The sequence below is a fragment of the Neopelma chrysocephalum genome, unplaced genomic scaffold (genome assembly GCF_003984885.1).
Source record: "Neopelma chrysocephalum unplaced genomic scaffold, ASM398488v2 Primary Assembly neopelma1_45, whole genome shotgun sequence".
Classification (NCBI taxonomy): domain Eukaryota; kingdom Metazoa; phylum Chordata; class Aves; order Passeriformes; family Pipridae; genus Neopelma; species Neopelma chrysocephalum.
The window spans coordinates 8,764,363-8,782,907 of record NW_020897704.1 but is presented as its reverse complement, the minus strand read 5'-3'; the positions used below and the strand labels follow the sequence as shown (position 1 = coordinate 8,782,907).

Sequence of the window (18,545 nt, the reverse complement as noted above, 5' to 3'; positions counted from 1 at the left end):
TTCCGATCTGCCTATCCCGGCCCGGCTCAGCGACCGGCGGCTCTCGGGGCGTCGCCTGGCTCCGGCGGCCTGGGCACGGCGGGGAGCGTGAATGAGAGTTTGCTCCGATTTCCGAGCAGGGTGAGTGCCGCACCGGCCACCTCGAGGGAATAATAATAATAATTATAATAATAATAACGATAATAGTAATTTTTTGTTTGTTTGTTGGCTCCTTTCTGTACCAGCCGGGCGCAGGTCCCTGGGCCAGGCAGCGGGACCTGCTTGCCCCGCGGGCTGGGGGGCGGACGCGCCCCCTCGCTCCGGGGCAGGGCTGCTGCGGGGCGCTGCCTCTGGCCGCCCCCGGACCGGGTCCCTCGGGAGGGGGTTGCTGTCCGTTGGTCCTTTGTATACCTTTTGTTCGGCTCACCGGCGTCCGGCGGGGAAGGGGCGGACCGGGGCGCTGCGGGGGAGCCACCGGAGGTCTCGGCCGGTGGCCCAGCTCTCCGGGCCTTTGCGGGTGACGGGAGACTGTCCCCGTGGGCGCAGGGAGTGTCCGGCTGCCCCTCTCCCTGCTTCCCGGGCGGAGGAGCGGCCCTATTCTCCTCCCCGCGCCCCTCCGGCACGGAGCAGCTGCCCTGGGCTGCGGGGAGCCACCGGCTGTAGTAAACACAGCGCATGGGGCGGCAGAGAACACGGTAAAGGCCACATCCCTGTGTGCACACGCAGCCCGTCCCAGGTGGGCTCCCCAGTTGTTGTTCTGGGGACCGTGTGGTGGCTGCTGGTCCCTGTCCCCGCGGTGCCGCGCCGCTGGCTCTGGGCACGGCGGTGTTTCCTACGGCTGCGTGCGGGGATCTCCCTTGGCGAGGGGGAAGAGGTGCGAGCTGCGTCGCCCCCTCCTTTACCTCCTGCCGCTGCCGGCCGGGTTGGCGCTGGGTGTCATCCTGTTTGTCATCCCATTTGGGAGTAAGAGCTGGGAACGCAGGTTGTGTTGTGGGGTTTGTTTCATGAGCGGTAGCTGAGCCTAGCTGAGTTAGGGGCTAGCCACATGTTAAATAGCAGCCAGCAATGTATTTATCCCTCAGAGCATGCAGTATCTGGATGCATCTTAATGTGCAGCAAATGAAGCACGGGAATCTTGGAGGAGTAGGACCAGAGAAATGCTGCTGGAGAGCTTACTTTCAAGGAGACTGAGAGGATGGCAGAGCCGTGGTAAATGGCTGTTTGACAGTCAGGTCAATAGGTGTGCATTTATTTTGTGGACCTCCTGCATGCTTCTGTGGGTTGTTGCTGAGCTTGAAGCACATATGGGGCGAATGGGAAATGACAGCTTTTTGTCATGTTTTTGTGTTGTGCTTCATTGCCGCAGCGTTTCAGATTGAGTAGATGTGGTACTGTTAAGCTTGTGCGAATGTGGAATGAATGATGGACAAGTTTTTGGGTATCACATTTCCAGTGGCGGTTGAGATGTGGGTGGGGAGAGGAAATATTTAATAAAGTAGGGCTCCCAGGTCCCTGTGCTCTGACAGTGTCCTGCCTTAGCTTTTAACATGTGATAAATAGTTTCATTCCTCAAAATTAGAAATGTAAGCTTAACTTTTTATTTTTTTTAATGTCATATTTAGTTATCAAATACCATATCTAGTTATTCAGAAAGGGAGGACTTTTTTCAGTCCTAGTCTGTGTTCTTCTGAAGCTAACATTTAAGGTACTAGCTCTGAAATGGATAAAATATAAAATTGGTCTTATGACACCAAATTGTGCAAAGTTCCATGAAAGCCCAAGTTATGTTTCACTATTTTTCTTATGGTGGCCACAAGAATTTTTGGCTCATCCCTCTGTCCTAATAAAGGCAGTTTTGGGCTGAGATGCCAGACTGAACTGAAGATGAGCCATGTCGTGCTTCCTGCTCTTCAGGTAAGCACTTTGGAGCTGGTTTTGTCTAGTAGTAGGTGGGACTAACCTGAGCTAAAGTATCAGACTGATGGGTTTGGTTTATTTTTTTCTCGTTTAACTGTGGCCCTGTTGAGACTTGATCTGCTCAGCATGTCCTTAGTCAGGAGTTGATTGTCAAGCGGCGTGGGGTAGCCTGCTGTTGTTTGAATGTGTATGTGCCACTCCTTGGCATGGTATGGCTTCTGCTCCGAGTGAAGGCATCAGTCAGGCTTTGACCTCCTGCTTGATGCCTTGTGAACATCATTGCTGTGGCCTGGTGACCTGACGTCAGTGCCTATAGGGGTGGGAGGAATTAAGGGCAGCAGCTGGGAAAAGCCTGTCCTGGCTCTGCTTTTCTGTGGGACGTAGTTTCAGAGAGATTGGTAGAAGGGATTTCACAATTGAGGAGGCAAAATCAGGGCTGGCAGCCCTGCTGTCTTCCTGGCTGGAAACTAATTCCTGGTGGTTTACAGCAGGTAACGGATGCAGAAGCTATTCCCTGGTCTTATGCCTTCTCTTCCCGGTGTGTGATATTCAAAGCTTATAGGAACAGAAGTTCATTATTAGAGTGAATGACTGAGGCAATATTGCATACCAAAGAGATTCAGTATCGTTTGAAACCTGGGAAAAAAACCCCAGCTGGATTATTTTATTTTGATAACGGAACCTTCGCAGTGTCTGGGAAGTGATTAGCGCTGCTGTTGAAGGTGGGGTATATATCTGGGGTATGAAACATTGTGGATACATGTGATACTACATAGTCTTCGGCATAATTCTAATACTGGAGCATTCAATCCTTAAAAAGGCGACTTCAAATCTAGGGAGAAGCATTAACTTTTTAACCCCAAAAGCGATGACAGATCTGTTGGAAGAATAACAAAGACCCTGTTTCTCCTTATTTTACCTGCTGAAAAAGTTATGTTTTGTATTTTGGCTGCATTTCCACCAAATCCATAGGGATTCTTGAAGATACGAGTCTGTGTTTTGTGTAACATATGGTCCCATTAACAGTTTTACTGGGAATATTTTTTTTATTTAAAGAGTAATAGATCACATTTCCTGTTTTGGTTTTTATTCACAAGTCTGGATAATAAATACTGTTCAGGAATGCTTGAGTCAAGGGCTACATGTACCTCACTGAATTTTTTGGGTTAAAGCTATGTAGCTATTCAGTGGCTGGTCACGGTCTCTTCTTCCCTCTCCTTACCCCCAGTATTTATCAGGCTTAGCAGTGATACCCTCTAATTTTGAAGTCTCCAAAGCGCTGGCTATTACCAAAATACTCCAGTATTATGTGCAGAGAATTCTGTCATCTCAAATTGAAGGCTCTCTTGTCCAAACCTGACTGTGTCAGGCCCAAATAAAGTACACAATTTTCTGCCTTTATCCTGTACACTGTTTCTGTTTCTTTCCTACATAGATTTTTCTCAGCTAAATAATATCTGCATGGCAGCATCCGTGCTGGGAGGAGAGATCACTTTCTCTAATGGGTTATTTTTATGACAGAGAGTTTGATGAGAGGGAAAGCTTTTGACAGTAAGTGCTTAATCAGGGTCTTTCAAAACAGATTCTTTCTCTGCCCTCTGCCCTTAACCTGGCAGGTTAATCCATGAATTAATCTGTGCACAGAAATACAGACATCAAATGTAGTGGATCGGCCATAGTGTTGGGTGCTTTGTGGTTTTATGTGTTTTGGTCTTTCAAGTTTCTTAACAAATGCAGGTTTTCTCTTTGCATCTTTTGGCCATTGTCATTGCTACGGGGAACATACACACAAAACAAGGAAGTTAGGCCTTTTCCTCAGAGCTCAGGATTTACTAAAACAGTTTTTTGGTGAACTCACCTTGAAATTTAATGAGTTAGTGCTGCTTTTTGTTATGACATAAGAAAATGAAGTAAGGAGTCTTTGAAGCTACTTCAGACTTCATAAATATTAACAGGCTCTGCAGTCTTCACAGAGAGTAAGTTCTGGATGTTTTTTCTTCACCTTAATAGTACGTTTTTGTTTGCACAGTAAATCTTCTTACCTTGACTAAACTGAAAGAGCAGTTGTCAAATGCAAACCAGAAATACTGTATTTGTGGCTGAGAGTGCTCTTGCTGGTTTTCCTCTTTTCTCTTTACCACCCAGTCCTTGCTCCTGGTGAATGCACTGGTAGCAGTAAATTTAATTCCATGGCTTATAAGACCAGATTTTCAAAGATGCTTGAATGATTTAAAATGCAGGTTTTTTGCTTCTGAGAATCACGGAAGGTAAAGATTCCCAACTTGTTCAGTTGCATTTGAAAAATCCTTTCTATATGCTTCTTGGGTCTCCATATGTGTTTAATATTTGCCTGTGTTAATGAGGAAAAAAACCTCACTGGTAGTATTTTCTAAACATGTCTTGAGAATACTTAAAATTGTCCCTAAGTTTAAAAGCTACATCTGCATCTTAATAGAAACTGAAATTCCATTTAGTTGCAAATCCCCTGTTAATGCAGAAAGTTTTTTGTGATAGTCTGTGAAGAACACTTGATCTGTTCTGGATACACGTTACAGGAAGTTTGATGCATTGTTTTAGAACTTGTTCTAGATCTCTCATCAGTAGCTGAAGAGAACTAGTCTTTTTATTTCACAGAATCACAGAATAGTTGAGATTGGAAGGGACCTCTGAAGGTACCTGGTCCAACCCCCTGCTCAAGCTGGGCTACCTAAAGCAGGTTTGCCCAGGGACAAGTCCAGATGGCTTTTGAGTATCTCCAAGGATGGAGACTGCACAACCTCTGTGGGCAGCCTGTGCCAGTGCTCAGTCACCCCCACAGTGAAGAAGTGTTTCCTCATGCTCAGAGGGAACTTCCTGTGTTTCAGTTTGTGCCTGTTACCTCTGCTCCTGTCACTGGGCACCACTGAAAAGACCCTGGCTCTGTCCTTTCTGCACCCTCCCTTCAGTGCTTATATACAGTTATAAGATTTCTCCCCTTGAGCCTTTTCTTCTCTGGGCTGAACTGTCCCAGCTCTCTCAGCCTCTGCTCACAGGAGAGATACTCTGATCCCTTTGTTAGACTGCCTCCAGTATGTCCATGTATGTCTTGTAGTGGGGGCCCCAGAACTGGGCACATTACTCCAGCTGTGGCATCACATTTCTCAGTATGCTTTAAAAATAAGAAACTTCTAAAGTAAATTGTGTTATGTTTTTTTAGGATGCAGGTCCAAGAGGTCACTTTGGTGCTATAAATCACTGATGCAGCTTCTCTGAGTACTTTTGCTCTTCTGCAGGAGCTGATGTTCCTTGTTTAAAAGCCCTAAACACTTCAGTGTTTTCCTGATCCGATCAGTGCAGGCTTTGACAACTCTTTTGACCTGTGATGAAGGGATTTGTGGCTAGGTTTGCTGGCCACACATGCCTAATAAGCGTAATCATTGGATGCTGAGTCACATGGAGTGTTTCTGCTGTGTGCTGATACAGACTGCTGTCTGAAACAGAGCTCCTTGCAGCTTACAATGGATGCTTGCTTATGTTTGTGAGGGCACATCCTTGCTGTGGGTTTGGTTCTCCAGCAGCCTTCCAGTGCACTCCATTGGGGCCGACTTTACGCTCCTGGGCACTTTATGCGTTACTGTGTTTCCCTTGTGACGTGCCTGAAGGTGAGCATCTGTCTGTAGACTAAACCGAGTGACATTTGGATGCTTCCTTGTTTTACCACATCTGTTTTGTATGCATATATGGGTAATACTGTAGTTGATGTTAAGTACAGAATTCGTTAAACAGGGGTTTTACTTTTAGGTCAACTTTTACAGGTGCAGAATAAAGCTGTTAGTGTAATGCTGCTAACACTGGTCGTGAACAGGAGGGAGAGAGGAGAACAAGAAAAAGGCATAAAGCACAAAATGTCATTTTATCCTTGGGTTTCGCATCAAACTCCACGGCAGAGGATGCTCTCATTTCTTGACCATTGAGTGTCCCCTCCTGTGTATGTAGGTATGTGTAGTTGATCAAGACCTTTTTTCGAGGTTCTTAAAGAATATGGCAAAATTATGTGGAAAAAGTAGTTGGCAGTTGCTTGCCTTATCTATGTCCAAATACAATGGTTAATAGACACTTTTCAAATTTTCACAGTACCCCACAAGAGTAACTGTACAACATGAGAGGTCTATACTTACCTTAATTAGAAAGAACAAAACCGTACACTTCATGCTGGCCTGATGTATGCAATTAGTGACTGAGTGCAATTAATTTCCAGCTGCTAAAACTGTTTTATCAGACCTCTAGACAGGACTATCAGCAGTTTGTATTAGTATCTGGCATTACTAATGCTTGGCATTTTACCATGTTGTAAAAGCCACTTGTTCCTTCAGTATTCATTTCAGGTATTAGGTTACTTATGTACAGAACACATCAAATTCACTGGTTTGGAAACCAGCTAATTCTTAGAGACTGAAAATTGGTACCAGGTTTTTCAATGAAGGATACACAAGCATCTTTAGAAGCTCAAAGGGTTTAATTCATAACCTGAAGTTTATCATTAGCTTAAATTTTGAAAAGTGACTTCTTCAAGTTAGAAATCTATATGAAAAAGAGGACTCCTGAAGGAAATTTAAGCTCTTGAGGTACCTTCAGAAAGAAGTCCTCCAGCCTCTCACCGTGTATTTTACTACCTGAGGCTCCACGTTCCTTCTACGCTTGGGAAGTGATTTGCATGTTTTTCTTTCCTTCTCTCTGGATCTCCTCTTTGCATTCCCAGGTGTGCACAGTAACTGTGCCCTAAAATATCTTGCTGCACTTCTCAAGGTTAACAGCATGTTGTAATTCCTGGGGAAGCGTAGCAGGGCTGCAGAGAGGTGTGTAGATTTTTAACCATCAGCAGTTTTAAAACAGTGTCACAGCCATAGGGATGGGGAAATGTGAAGCATCTGGAGAAGGATCTCTTAAAAAAAGTGGTTTGAAGGCCATGCATAGTCCATGCTGCTGCCTTATAAGCCTGATGAGGTTGAAATATCTTTTTTTCCATCTTGCATTTGGTGGAGCCAGGTGATGTCTGTAGTTGTACAGCTTCAGGGCCCTGTCTAGTTATGTTAGGACTGAAGAGGGTGTCTAAACCCTGTAATTTACTGTAATTTGCTCCAGATCAGAGCCCAGGGAGCTGTGTAATTGTGTGCTTTGGGTACACACTGTTTCCCTAGACACTTCTGTAGTAGTGGGACCACTCCCAGTAGTAGATTTTGGACACTACCATTATAATTACCAGATTTTGTTCCAGGAGTAACGTGTTTCCAGGAACTGGATGAGTTTATGCTTTCTAGGTTGTCTGGAGAGGGTGGCATGTCCATTTCAAGTCTTAGGGATCTGAGCAGTAGAGAAGAGACCAGTCTGAAAATATCTATAACCCCATTCTGGGAGTGAAGGTAACAGTAGCCTGGGCTGTGAGCATTTTGTAAGATGCACAACTATTGCAACAAGGTACCACATTGCAACAGGAAAAAATAGCACGTTAAACACCCAAAGATGAAATGCTCTCTGAAGTTCCGTGCAGTTATATGGCCCTCAATGAGTGTGACTTTGGCTACCTGATTCAAATGAAGCTGCAAGATGATTTGTAATCCATGATCCTATCTCTGAACTCATTTTTGTATTAGGGGCTTACTTCATCTTTCCTCTTGATCACCTTTTCCCTTGTGAGACAGGGAGTAATGCTGAAGGAGTTGCCTGAATATATCATCCTTGAAGATCCTGGCTGCTTCCTCTTGCTGCATGTAGCCGAGAGGTTTGATTCCCAGCAGCTGCCATCCTGTTTGTGTGGAGCAAAGGTAGCTGTGAAGTGTGGAACCTGAGAGCAGCAAAATGTCCAAAGCATCCTCATGGAACTAATATTAAGGTGACTTTGGACTGCGATCATCAGATAGTAGTAAAAACCATCTCTGTAGAATACTAAATCTTGCATCACCCTGCAAGGATCATGTCACTGGAAAGAGTAGAAAAACGTAACATCTGTATAAATACACTCTTTATGTAGTCTGACTTTTCAAAGTGTTAAACCACTTGGAGGTGTTATTCCAGTTAGATTAACTTTATATGGTTTTGTACTTCTGCAGAGCTTTTATTCAAGATCTTTACACTCTGTTTAAAGGCTGCAAAGTGATCTAGAAGGTACCTCCAAGTGTTGAGATCACTTTTTGTATGAAACTGTGGTGCGGTTTGGTTTTGTGTAAAATCCTACATGGTCTCAGCAGCTCTGTGAGATCACCTGCACTTGTGCAGTGAGGAATGTCCTTCCCAACAAGCCATGAAGAGTGTGGCTGGACATGTTGATCTTTAAGAGAACTGCCAGCTGCTAGAGCGTGCTGTGCTTGCAAGGTTTTCTTCAGATATAAGAGCTTCCTGGAAACTTGCAGTAATTAAAACTAACATCAAGGGTTTGGAAAACACCGCAGAAGTGAGGACTCTGGTCTGTTCCAGATTATCTGGAGCTAGCTCTGTACTGTTTAAGAGAAATGTTCTGAATACAAAAACTTTTGATGCTTATGAAAGGGTCTTGGCCTTCCCTTCCCAGAGGAGTTGCTTATGGGACTGCATTCAACAGCTCCTCTTTTTACTTTCACTAATGGGAATAACCAGCCAAAAGTGGGATAGTTCTGACTTCCTCAGAAAACTGTATTAGCAAATATTTTTACAGGAAATACACTTTTTGTAAAGATACTTCTTCATCTTTCCTGTTTCTTCCAGTAGCAACTGTTCCCCAATTTGAGGGCTCTGCCAACAAAGATTTCCAGTAATGCTGGATCACTTATCCCTCTATGACAACACATTGAAATCAAATGAAGCACAAATACTATTTCTTGGAATATTTTACAGGAGGAATGTGGAGCTCACTTTGCTTAGCAGTTTGAATTTGCCTGGTGAAGCTCTCTGGCCTTCACAGGCCTCTGTTAAAGCAGAGCAGGGACAGTAAATACTTTTTGAACAAAAAACAATGTCCAGAAATTTTCAGTCCAGTTTTCCTGGTGGAATGCAAGCCTGGCTTGTGTCCAGTGTCTGCTTCTGATTTCACTTGGATGCATGTGGCTATCCGGGTTTGAGACTATGGGATGTATTCAAAACTCATTTTGTGTTTTGTTATTAATACTTTGAAATTGCATAAGTATTCTTTTGTTAAGCAATAAGCTTTAAGTATTAAGCTGTTGCCTGTGACTCATTAGTCTGCTATTGGTGACAATTTATTGTCTTTGTTAAATCATGGAAAGTCTTTCCATGCAGTTTGCATTCCTTATTGTCTGAAGCAAAGTATATCTGTTTATTTTACCCTGAAGAAGGCTTTCTTCTCAACTGGCTGAAAGTTCATCATATCTGAGAGCTAATATGAGAGTACAGCAGACCTCACTCATTGAACAAAAATGTTGTGTGTATTTAACTGTTGAACAATTGCGTTAGGTGAGTTTTTGGAAACTCTACATGGACTGACAGAAAAAAGAGTCTCTGTTTGCTTTGTTTACTTTTTCTTCTCTTTTCTAAGGCTCCAGGAGAACCAAATGTTGGTAGTTACATAGCCTGGGTGTTTTCTAGGGCTTTTTTTAATTCATTGATTTAATTGCTATAAAGCTAATACTACATTCTTGTAAAAGTCAGAAGAAAAGTCAGTTAAAGACATAGAGGAAACACTAGGAAGTGGTTGGACCTTGAAGATGGGTGTCTAACCACAGATTACTCATTATCTGAAATAAGAGATGAGAAACTGTGTTTAGGAAGCAGATGCGTGGCTGATGTTTCTGAACTGTGGAGGAAGCGCCAGACACCAGCTCTTGATGTAGATTAGCTACAAGCATGCAGATTTTCTTTCTTACAAGTTAATCATAATTTGAAATACCTTTTTTCTTTTTAAATAAAGACTAACTAGTAGATTCAAATCCTAAAGTAAAAGTTCTTTTGCAAAATGGAGTCATAACTAGCAATGTGAATATTGTCCAGTATGCACCCTTGTGTAAGAACACCAGTATGAAGTGGTCTGACCTTTTCTGTAGCCTTGTTAACTGTATACCAAATCCAAAGACTTTTTTTCCCCGTACATATGTGAGCTCATGCTCAATTTTCTTAGTGCTGGTTATACACCAATCAGACCCAGCTTTCTGATCCCACTGTCTGTTGTGATTCCTAGGCACTCAGAAATCTTCCCACTTACTGGAAAACAGTCTTCTAGTTCAGAAAAACATGTTTTCATGTCTCTAGGTTGTGTGGCTGCCTCTTCTGAAGGAGGGGTTTTAGTAGGGAGTGGTTTTTATTCTGCTTGTTGCAGTACATCTGTTGAAAAGCCTGATGCCCTTGTTATGCTGTGGTGCATCAGGGCTCAGTGCAGCAATTAAAAACCAGTACAGTCCTTGATTAACTGCTGTTTAGTTTCTGAAGCTTTTGTATTGTCCAATAAATAGAAGGGCTTGGCAGGAATATCATTAGGAGAGGAACTGTCCCTTCATTGTGTATTTACAGCTTTTCTTGTCACCCAAAAGACAGCCTGTCCCTGTTTCTTGTCAAGTCAACTTCCATGACTTAGGTCTTACTTAGAACAGACTCCCAGATACCTACAACAAAGAAATCCAAAGATGTCCTCTTTCATTTTTTTTTCTTCGCCAAATTTGATGCTTTGTAGTTTGCTTTTGGGCACTTCTTGCTCTTGAAATCTCTGAAATATTCAAGAATAATGTGATATATTTTTTCTTTTTCTTTTTTTTTTTTAACTTCTATGCCAATTATGTAAACAAATCAGAGGTTAGTGGGAGTTCAGTGCTAGCTGATGGTTCCATAATATCCTGCAGTCTTCAGTATGCTTCTGACATTAATGCAAAAGGTTTTGGAATTCGCAGTTTCCATGACTTTGAGAGACTTTAGCTGTTAAAACATTTGTATAGTGTACACAAAAGGCTTGGTATCGCAAACTGGAATTTGAGCCAGAGTGGTAATTAACTTTTAGGATCACTTGAAAAGTGAAATCTATGGTTTAGGTTTTAAAATTCCAAGATTTAAATATGTGAATATTGTTGAAGTAATTGGCAATAAGGTAGAGCTGGAAGAAATCCTTGTTAGCAAACTGACAGAAGTGCCAAAAATGTCACTCTCTGCCTTCGTTTATACTCCTTTCCCCAGATTCTTTAGGGAGTTTTCAAGAGGTGTGGTCTGTGAGTGGTCTCTGGGCTTCAGCTGGTGATGTGGCCTCTTAGTTTCTCCATGAGGCACCACTGCCTTCTCTCTGGCTTTGACTTGGAAAAACACACCATTTCTTAGGAGTGGTTGGATGACGAAAGGTGGAATCTCTCCAGAAATCTCCTTTGTGAACTTCAGAAGCTTTGAAATGGGCACAGCTGTGAAGTGGTTTTATGGTGGCAGGTGTGTGCAAGGACTAATGCTCCCTTCTTCTTTCTTCCCCATCCCAACCCTAGCTGCTTGGAAAGATACACTGTGTGTGCATGGATCTCTGCCTTAAAGTACTTTGACCTTTGGACCTTTATCATTGCCAACTGAAGTATCAGCATGGCATAAATAAGTCAGCTCAAGTAGTGTAATTCTGGCTCTCATCCCAGCCTTAGAGGCAGACGTAAATGCCATCCTGTAGCTGGCTCTTGTTTGGTCTGATTGAAATGATGACTGATAGAATCTTATTTCTTCTCCCTCGGTTTCTTCACTTTGTTACTAAACTCTCTCCTGATATCTTTGTGCTAATTAAATCTATTTTGAGTCTGAAGTCTCAAGCATGTACCAGGTTGCTATTTGCTGTCATTGAGTTTGGATCATCTTAGCAACTTGACAGGCTTCACGGTGTATTTGTGACATTTTGAGACAAGAAAATACTTTTTTTTGTTGTTATACAACAGGCAAAAAATGTGGTAAATCAGGTGCTTGTACAGGTTTGGTTAATAAAGCAAAGAGCTGATCCATGAAGTGCAAATACCATTGGATTCATAGGTTACCCCATGTTTGGAGTCAAAAAAATCAAACCGGCAGAGTTGTGGTTGTTTTTTTTTTTTCTTTTTCCGTGTGTCCAGTAAATTTCATGTTGAAACATGGTGGAAGCCGTACTAATATGGCTCTGTCAAGAAAGGAGTTGATTTTTCTTAGGAGAAATGCTACTTAGAACATGTCTGTACTCTGGTGATGATACCAACAGCATGCTCCCCCTTGGCAGAGGACGGGAGCTGGGTTAGTTAATATGCCCTGCTTTATTTAAAGACTTACTCTAAGATAATCTTGTTCCAGTTGTTTCAAGCAGCTTCAGAAATGTAGTTGTTAACTCCTGTGTATAACTTTTTGTCATCTGCAGTTACGAAGCAATAGGACTATTGCTAACAAGCAGTAGGACTAACAAGCACTATTAAAATGTTAATTTTTCACACATATGATCAAATTAGTAAGAACTGGGCAAGCTTATGGTAATAGCCTCAGCTGGCTGGTTTACTTGCTAGGAATAGGCTTTGTAACTTCCCTGCAGATTTATGTAATGCATAATTTCTGTGTTTTCTTAAAATGATGGAATTTTTTCTTTAGTTTTCCTCAACTCTATTCATTCTCTAAGGAAGCCTCAAAATTGCTCATAGAATGTGGATGCAAATCTCCATGTCTCCTTTCCATTGCTCCATCAGCTATCTGTGCAGCCACATGTACTGAGCTGCTGAATGTGGAGAGCTGAGCTGCCCTGTATGTGTGCGATGAGTGGGTCACAATTCCTGGCCGGAGCTCATTTGCAGCAGTGTTCAGTATCTTGAGTCATGAGGTACTTCGATTTTGTTTGCAAAATAAAATTGGTTTAGTAAACTAATAAAATGTGGGAGAAAATACAAGAATGCATGGGAAACTTAACTAATTTTTTTTTTTAAATTTCCCTCCTGTATTTCCCTACAAGTGTCTGACTCACAGGCTCCATCATTCTTTCTGTGGTTATTCTACTTCCTGACACTCAGTTGTCCTTGACTGTATTTGCTGGTGGGGTGAGGGGATGCACTCTGCTCAGCCTCACTTTCATACTTCTCCACCAGTTGTCTATTTTAGCTGTAACTACTGCAAAGCATGTATGGCAGCCTTTTCCTGGGCTGAACTGGTGTCTGTCTTCAATCTTCTACTTAGAGCAGTTAGCAGTATCACCAAAACTGACTTTTTTTACAGCAGTTGATGCTATGTACAGAGATTCTTCGGAAAGACCGTGGAGGAGATGCCCACAGTATATGTGCTTCTTGGAAGAATCACATTTAATAGCAAAGATTTTCTCTGAGTTTTGCTGTCCAATGCATGTTAAAATCAACATGAGAGAGGAAAGATTTGCAGTTATGGCAGAATACCCAGCAGTTTACTAAACAAAAGAGTTAACTTGCAGGATTGTGATTATATTCGCGAGGGCTCCTCCAGTTTCTCACAGGATTGTACCCTCTGCTGCCTAGTGTGGCTATATCAGCTTGAGGTTTGGTTTTTTTGTTTGTTTTGTTTTGTTTTTGTTGTTACTGTTTCTTTAATTTAGGATTACTACTGTAAGCATGGTGACAAGGAGCTGATATTCTGCCTACTGTGGGAATGATGCAGTTTGAAATGTGACAGCGTAGAGGTTTGCTCCTGTAGGGGAGATTACCTTGAACAGCAGGGCCTTTCAATCCAGAGCCTGCCATTTCACTATGTTAATTATTCAAATAAGTAATTGCAGTTCAGATATCCAAACTGTCTTCTGGGTACAGTGATTTACTTCTTTTTATAGCAAATGTACCAACAAGTGCAGTTGAACTTATGCGAAGGGATGCACTCTCAAGAAATGGAGGAGGAGTTTGCAATACTGAGGGGCCAAGTTTGGTGCTTGCCTGTGTCACGCAACTTGTTCTGCTATTTCCAAACTCTTCTATGTGGAGTAAAATATCTCTCTAATCTTTTGACAGGCTGTGTGGGTGGGATGAAAGAGGCTTTTCCAGAGTGCTGCTTTCCAGCAGAGCTGCTGTTCATGTTTCTGTCAGTCTGGTGGGAACTTGACCTTGAATTTTTTACTCTGTGATAAGATTTCAAGGAATAGTTTACATGGCTTTTACAAGCGGCTGTGTAATACAGACAGTGCTAGAAATTAAGCTGATGCCTAAAGCCAGACTTACTATATGGAACTTGCTGTTTCTCTGTTACTCTTCCATTTAACTTACTCATATAACTCCCTCCTTTGTGTATAGTGTCGTGTCCTTTTACACATTATTTATGCAAGTTTTTACACAATATTTCATGCCCCTTCATTTAGAAGTTGACATGATGAGTAATTGTAACACTGCAAACTTGCATAATCCACAGAGTGGCTTATTTTTTTTTCCTGCCCTCTCTTCTGTGCCTGTAGCACCAACTTCAGAAGCATTTTCAGGTTTTTGTTGGGAGAAAGAGAGAAGGAACAGAATGAGCAGCAGCTCTGCTTCATGGATGGAAGTGTATGTGATTTGGGGATTACATACATTCTTTGTAAGCTCAAGGCCAGTATATAGGAATTATAATGGTGGTTGTAATGGGCATGTGCTAGCTGTAGCTTTGTAGTTCTTCACGGAACAGCAATGTTCAACTTATTTACCCATGAGGGGAGATTTTTTTGCAATATAGGTATTTCAGAGGCTTAATGAATTCTTAGATCAACAGTTGAATAGTTAAAACTCGCAGATGCGAGTTACAAAGTGTTGTACACAAAATCACTACATCCTGGGAATCTTCCTCTGAAAACTTGCATCCGGATGGTTTCATGTTAAGTGGATACTCACAAAGTTCTAATGCTGGCTTCTGCTAAATTGTCTCCCTAAATTGAGGGAAGCCCTTCAAAATAGAACATCTTGCTGTACTCTGGTTGTTAGTCTTGTTCTCAGTGAGGTGCCCTGATAGCTGAACAATTTGGGGAGTATGAACCTTACCCTGTGGTTGCTTAGTGAACAAAAAGGTAGGTGAATTATTTACATTGTATATGTAGCACAGCAGTTGTAGGTCTGTGGTCTTTGCCTGATAGTGATTCCTGCTGTGTGGTCTAGCCATAAGTGAAACTGTAATGCAGAGGGAGCTTGGCACGTGGAAAGTGTTACTCAAACGTGCAAGTTGCCTATATGAGGTCCAGATGTTGGTGAGGGCTCGGACAGGCTTCTCTTCAGCCCTGGGTTGTGTGCTCTCAGCTGTGCTCAGTGGAGGTGCATGCACAGCAGAGATTTGTCAGGCTGCAGTCATTAACTGTGGCCTGTGTCCTGCTTCAAATGGGTACCTCTTCGTTTATAAACACAACAAAAAGGAATTCATAGTCATTCTTCAAAACTGGGCAATGCTATATACCTTTATTCTGTTTTCAAAGGTTGTTGAGTGAGGTACGATGAGACACCCTGAGCAGATGTGGGCTTCCGGGAGTCCTCTCATTGAAACACCTGCTAGGTCCAAGCCATTCTTTGTAGACCTTGGAAAGTTGTTCTCAAAGTGACTTTTTCTAAGCCTGGATTACGGCTCATCTCCACAGTGTCACTTTTTCTTAGCAGTATCTCCATTATCTGATTTATCTGTAGTTACCATCTGAAGATGATGAGCATGCAGTTGAGGTTATGAAAAACTCAGCGTCAAACAGGTCTCAATAACTTGCCCTTTTTTTACTTGAAGGGATAGAATTAAAACTCTTCAGGGATGGCAGGGCTCACACTTTCTAAACAGTTAGTAATTACCTTCTGTAATAAACCTGTTAGGCTGAATAAGATGTTCTATGCCAGTATATGTTCTTCTGACTTTAAATATTTACTTTAAAGTAGGTTGTAAAAGGCCAGTTTTATTCTGAGTGCTTTGTCAAGCTAGACTTCCTACATTTTCCATTTGAACAGTGGAAGAGAGATAAATGCAGTGATAGCCTAATTTTCACAGAATCAACTAGATTGGGAAAGACCTCTGAAATCATCTCACCCTCTGTTAGTTGTGTCCTGTCCTTCTCTCCCATCTGTCACCCCTTTGTCTCTGTTTTTATAGGCAGAATTGTGGTGCTTGCTTAGGGCAGCACTTCCTCTGTGCCCCAGCTTTTTACCTGTTTGAGGCCCATCCAGACCTGAGCTGCCTGAGCCTTCTTGTATGCAGAGGCTCTTGCTGAGCTGGTGATGTTCATCTTCCTGTCTTCACCCTCAGCTCTACCCTTGACTAGTAGACAAAATTCAGAGCAAGGAAGCAGAAAAAAACCTTTTGTCAATGCCAAGCTGTGACAAACTCTTCCCCTGTCCTTCAGAGTAGGGACTGAAGTTCTGGTGTCCAGTGTCTGAAATGTGCCTTATGGTAGCTTTATAACCAATGATTTTTCGGTGAGACTTTGCAGTCGTTTAACCTCATTTAAGTGCAGGTGGCTGCTGTAAAAGGATGCTTTCTCCCTCTGCCCACCATCACAAACATTTTCTGTGTGAGGGTCACAACAACTCTAATTGCTTGTGCCACCCCAAGTGGGACTGCATCGTTGTCTGCTCTGATTAGACTGACCTTGCCAGAAAACAAACACAAAAATTAGTTGCATCAGCAGTGATCTGATAAACTGCATGAATGGTCAAGTGACATAAAGGCTATGGCAGAAGTGAATGGGGTTACTCCCTTTGGTGTCAGCCTGTGATCAAGTCGGCTTCAGGGTTGGCTGGGCTCCTCTGGAATCGGGATGGGTACGCAGCAGGGGGGATGAGGGCAGCAAAGGAGGACCCAGTAGGTGACTAGGAGGGGAGGGGTTCACCTCCACTGTGATAGGCTTTTATTACTATCATTACATGCTACCTCTTTCACAGAATATCTGCCATGGCTTGAACTGGTGGCTCCTCCCTCCTCTGCAGGCAGTCTTTTTCATGCAGAATTTTTGGTGTGGCTTTTATTTTCTCCCACATGCATGTCTTGAGGAAAAATTAGCTTTATCTTCCTTCTTTGGGAGTTAACATTTCCAATTTACAGACAAATTAATTTAACAAAGCTTGCTAATTTTAGATTCATGATGACAGACAGATGAGAGACAGGGGTGTGTAGGGTGGTTATGAGTTTGCGGAAGAGGTGTTACCTTAAGTGGGGAGTTAAGTGCGAAGTACAACTCCCACAGCTATTCAGTGGAAATAGTTACTGCCCTTTGTTTCTGCACTGCTGTGTGACCTGGATAGACAGGTGACATGTGTGTAGTTTGGGATTTTTTGTTGTGATCCCCTCCACCCACAATTTTCCAGTGGTGGTCAAGCCAAGGCCTCCAATTTCGGCTGGCTTGGGTACTGAGCAGCAACTCCCCTTTCTTTCTCCATCCTTCTGTGTAGGGTCACTGGTGCCACTGCCCATGTCTGACTGGAGGGCTGGTCTTTAGGTCCTTGAGGGATTAAGGCTGATGCTTTGCACAGGTCTGCAACTTTGCAAGGATGGAACAGCACATTTTGGGAATGTTTGCCTTAAAATGTTTGCCAAATATGTCTGAAGTGCCCTCTGTCTGAGGCAGGTATGGAAGAGAGCCCTACAGCCCCATGCCACCATGTTCTGTGTCTCCCCTCTTCCCCCAGCCCTTTCTGTTGCGGCAGTTGAGCTGAAGGTTTTGAAGACAAGTCACTTCTATTGTGCAACCCCGATTTGTCTCCCAGGCAGCATCATGTTGTGAGCTGAATGACATGTTAGTCTCTTTGGGGGAAAAAAATAGATTTTAGCGTAATGCATATTCATGAAGCTGCATTATGGTTGCTGTGACAACCTCACCAGTGGCAGTTGAGATCAGTATGTTGAACTTCTGTCTCCAGTCCCTGTGTTGTACCATAGCTCATGTTCCATAGTTTTCCACTTTTTTCTTCCTCCTCTCCTCCCCCAGTCAGTGGACAATTTAAATTGTTTCAGAGTTGATGCTTAATAAATAGCTGCATCTAATTAAGCCTGCAACGCCAAAGCACAACTTCCTGCTAGTTCCCAACCCACGTTAATCAAGTGTTGCTTCTGCTAGCAGAGGAATGCAGTAGAAGTGATTCTGGTGGGATTTTTTTTCTTTTGTTCAACTCCCTTTAAGTTTAAAGGAAAAATAAACCTTAATTACTAAACATAATGTTTCTCCATAGGTAGCCTAACTCATAACTTCATCTCTCATGAGAAAAAACCCCAACAGAATCTATCTCCCTAACCTATCCCTATCTTGTCTAGCCTGTCTCTAGATTCCTAAGGACTCCTGACTCTGAAAGGAGCTTTTAGTAGGTGTTCCTCAAAACCAGAAAGCAGTCTGTTCTGGGTATATTATGGCCCTGAAGCCAAAAGTGATGTTACTGGAAGAAGACTTTACCAGACTGTGACTCTGAGGCAGTGACTAGTATTTCAGGATGAACCTGTTGTGTTGAGTGTGGGGAGAGCTCAGCTCTGAAGTTTTGTTTGCGTGTCTGTTGATGTCAGATATTGAGGGCACTTGTGCAATGCTTGTAACATTCACAAAGTGTTTGTAAGCTGCTCTTGGCCAATCCATCTGGATGTTTGGCCCAAAGTATTGCTGTACCTTGGTTTTCAATGAGAAATGATGACATCATTCTATACAGAGAATGTAAAATGTTGCATAGTCCTGGGTGATCTCAGTCTCATGTGGGTGCTACTCATGAACGAGCTGCGTTGAGCGAGGTTTGTGACCCTTCTGTGTGCTGAACGACTTGTTGAGTTGAGCTTAATGTAAAGTTTTCTTGAAAGGTGCC

The 18,545-nt window shown here is 42.8% G+C and overlaps 1 protein-coding gene across 1 annotated transcript in view; it reads left to right on the top strand.

Annotated features, from left to right (window-relative positions):
• Positions 1-15: 15 nt before the first annotated feature.
• GRAMD4 (GRAM domain containing 4) overlaps positions 16-18,545 on the top strand; it is a 76,481-nt gene continuing 57,951 nt past the window's right edge. The window contains exon 1 of the mRNA XM_027679265.1: positions 16-120. Within this exon, the coding sequence (XP_027535066.1) occupies positions 92-120 (29 nt within the window). The 5' untranslated portion in view covers positions 16-91. The remainder of the gene's footprint in view (positions 121-18,545) is intronic.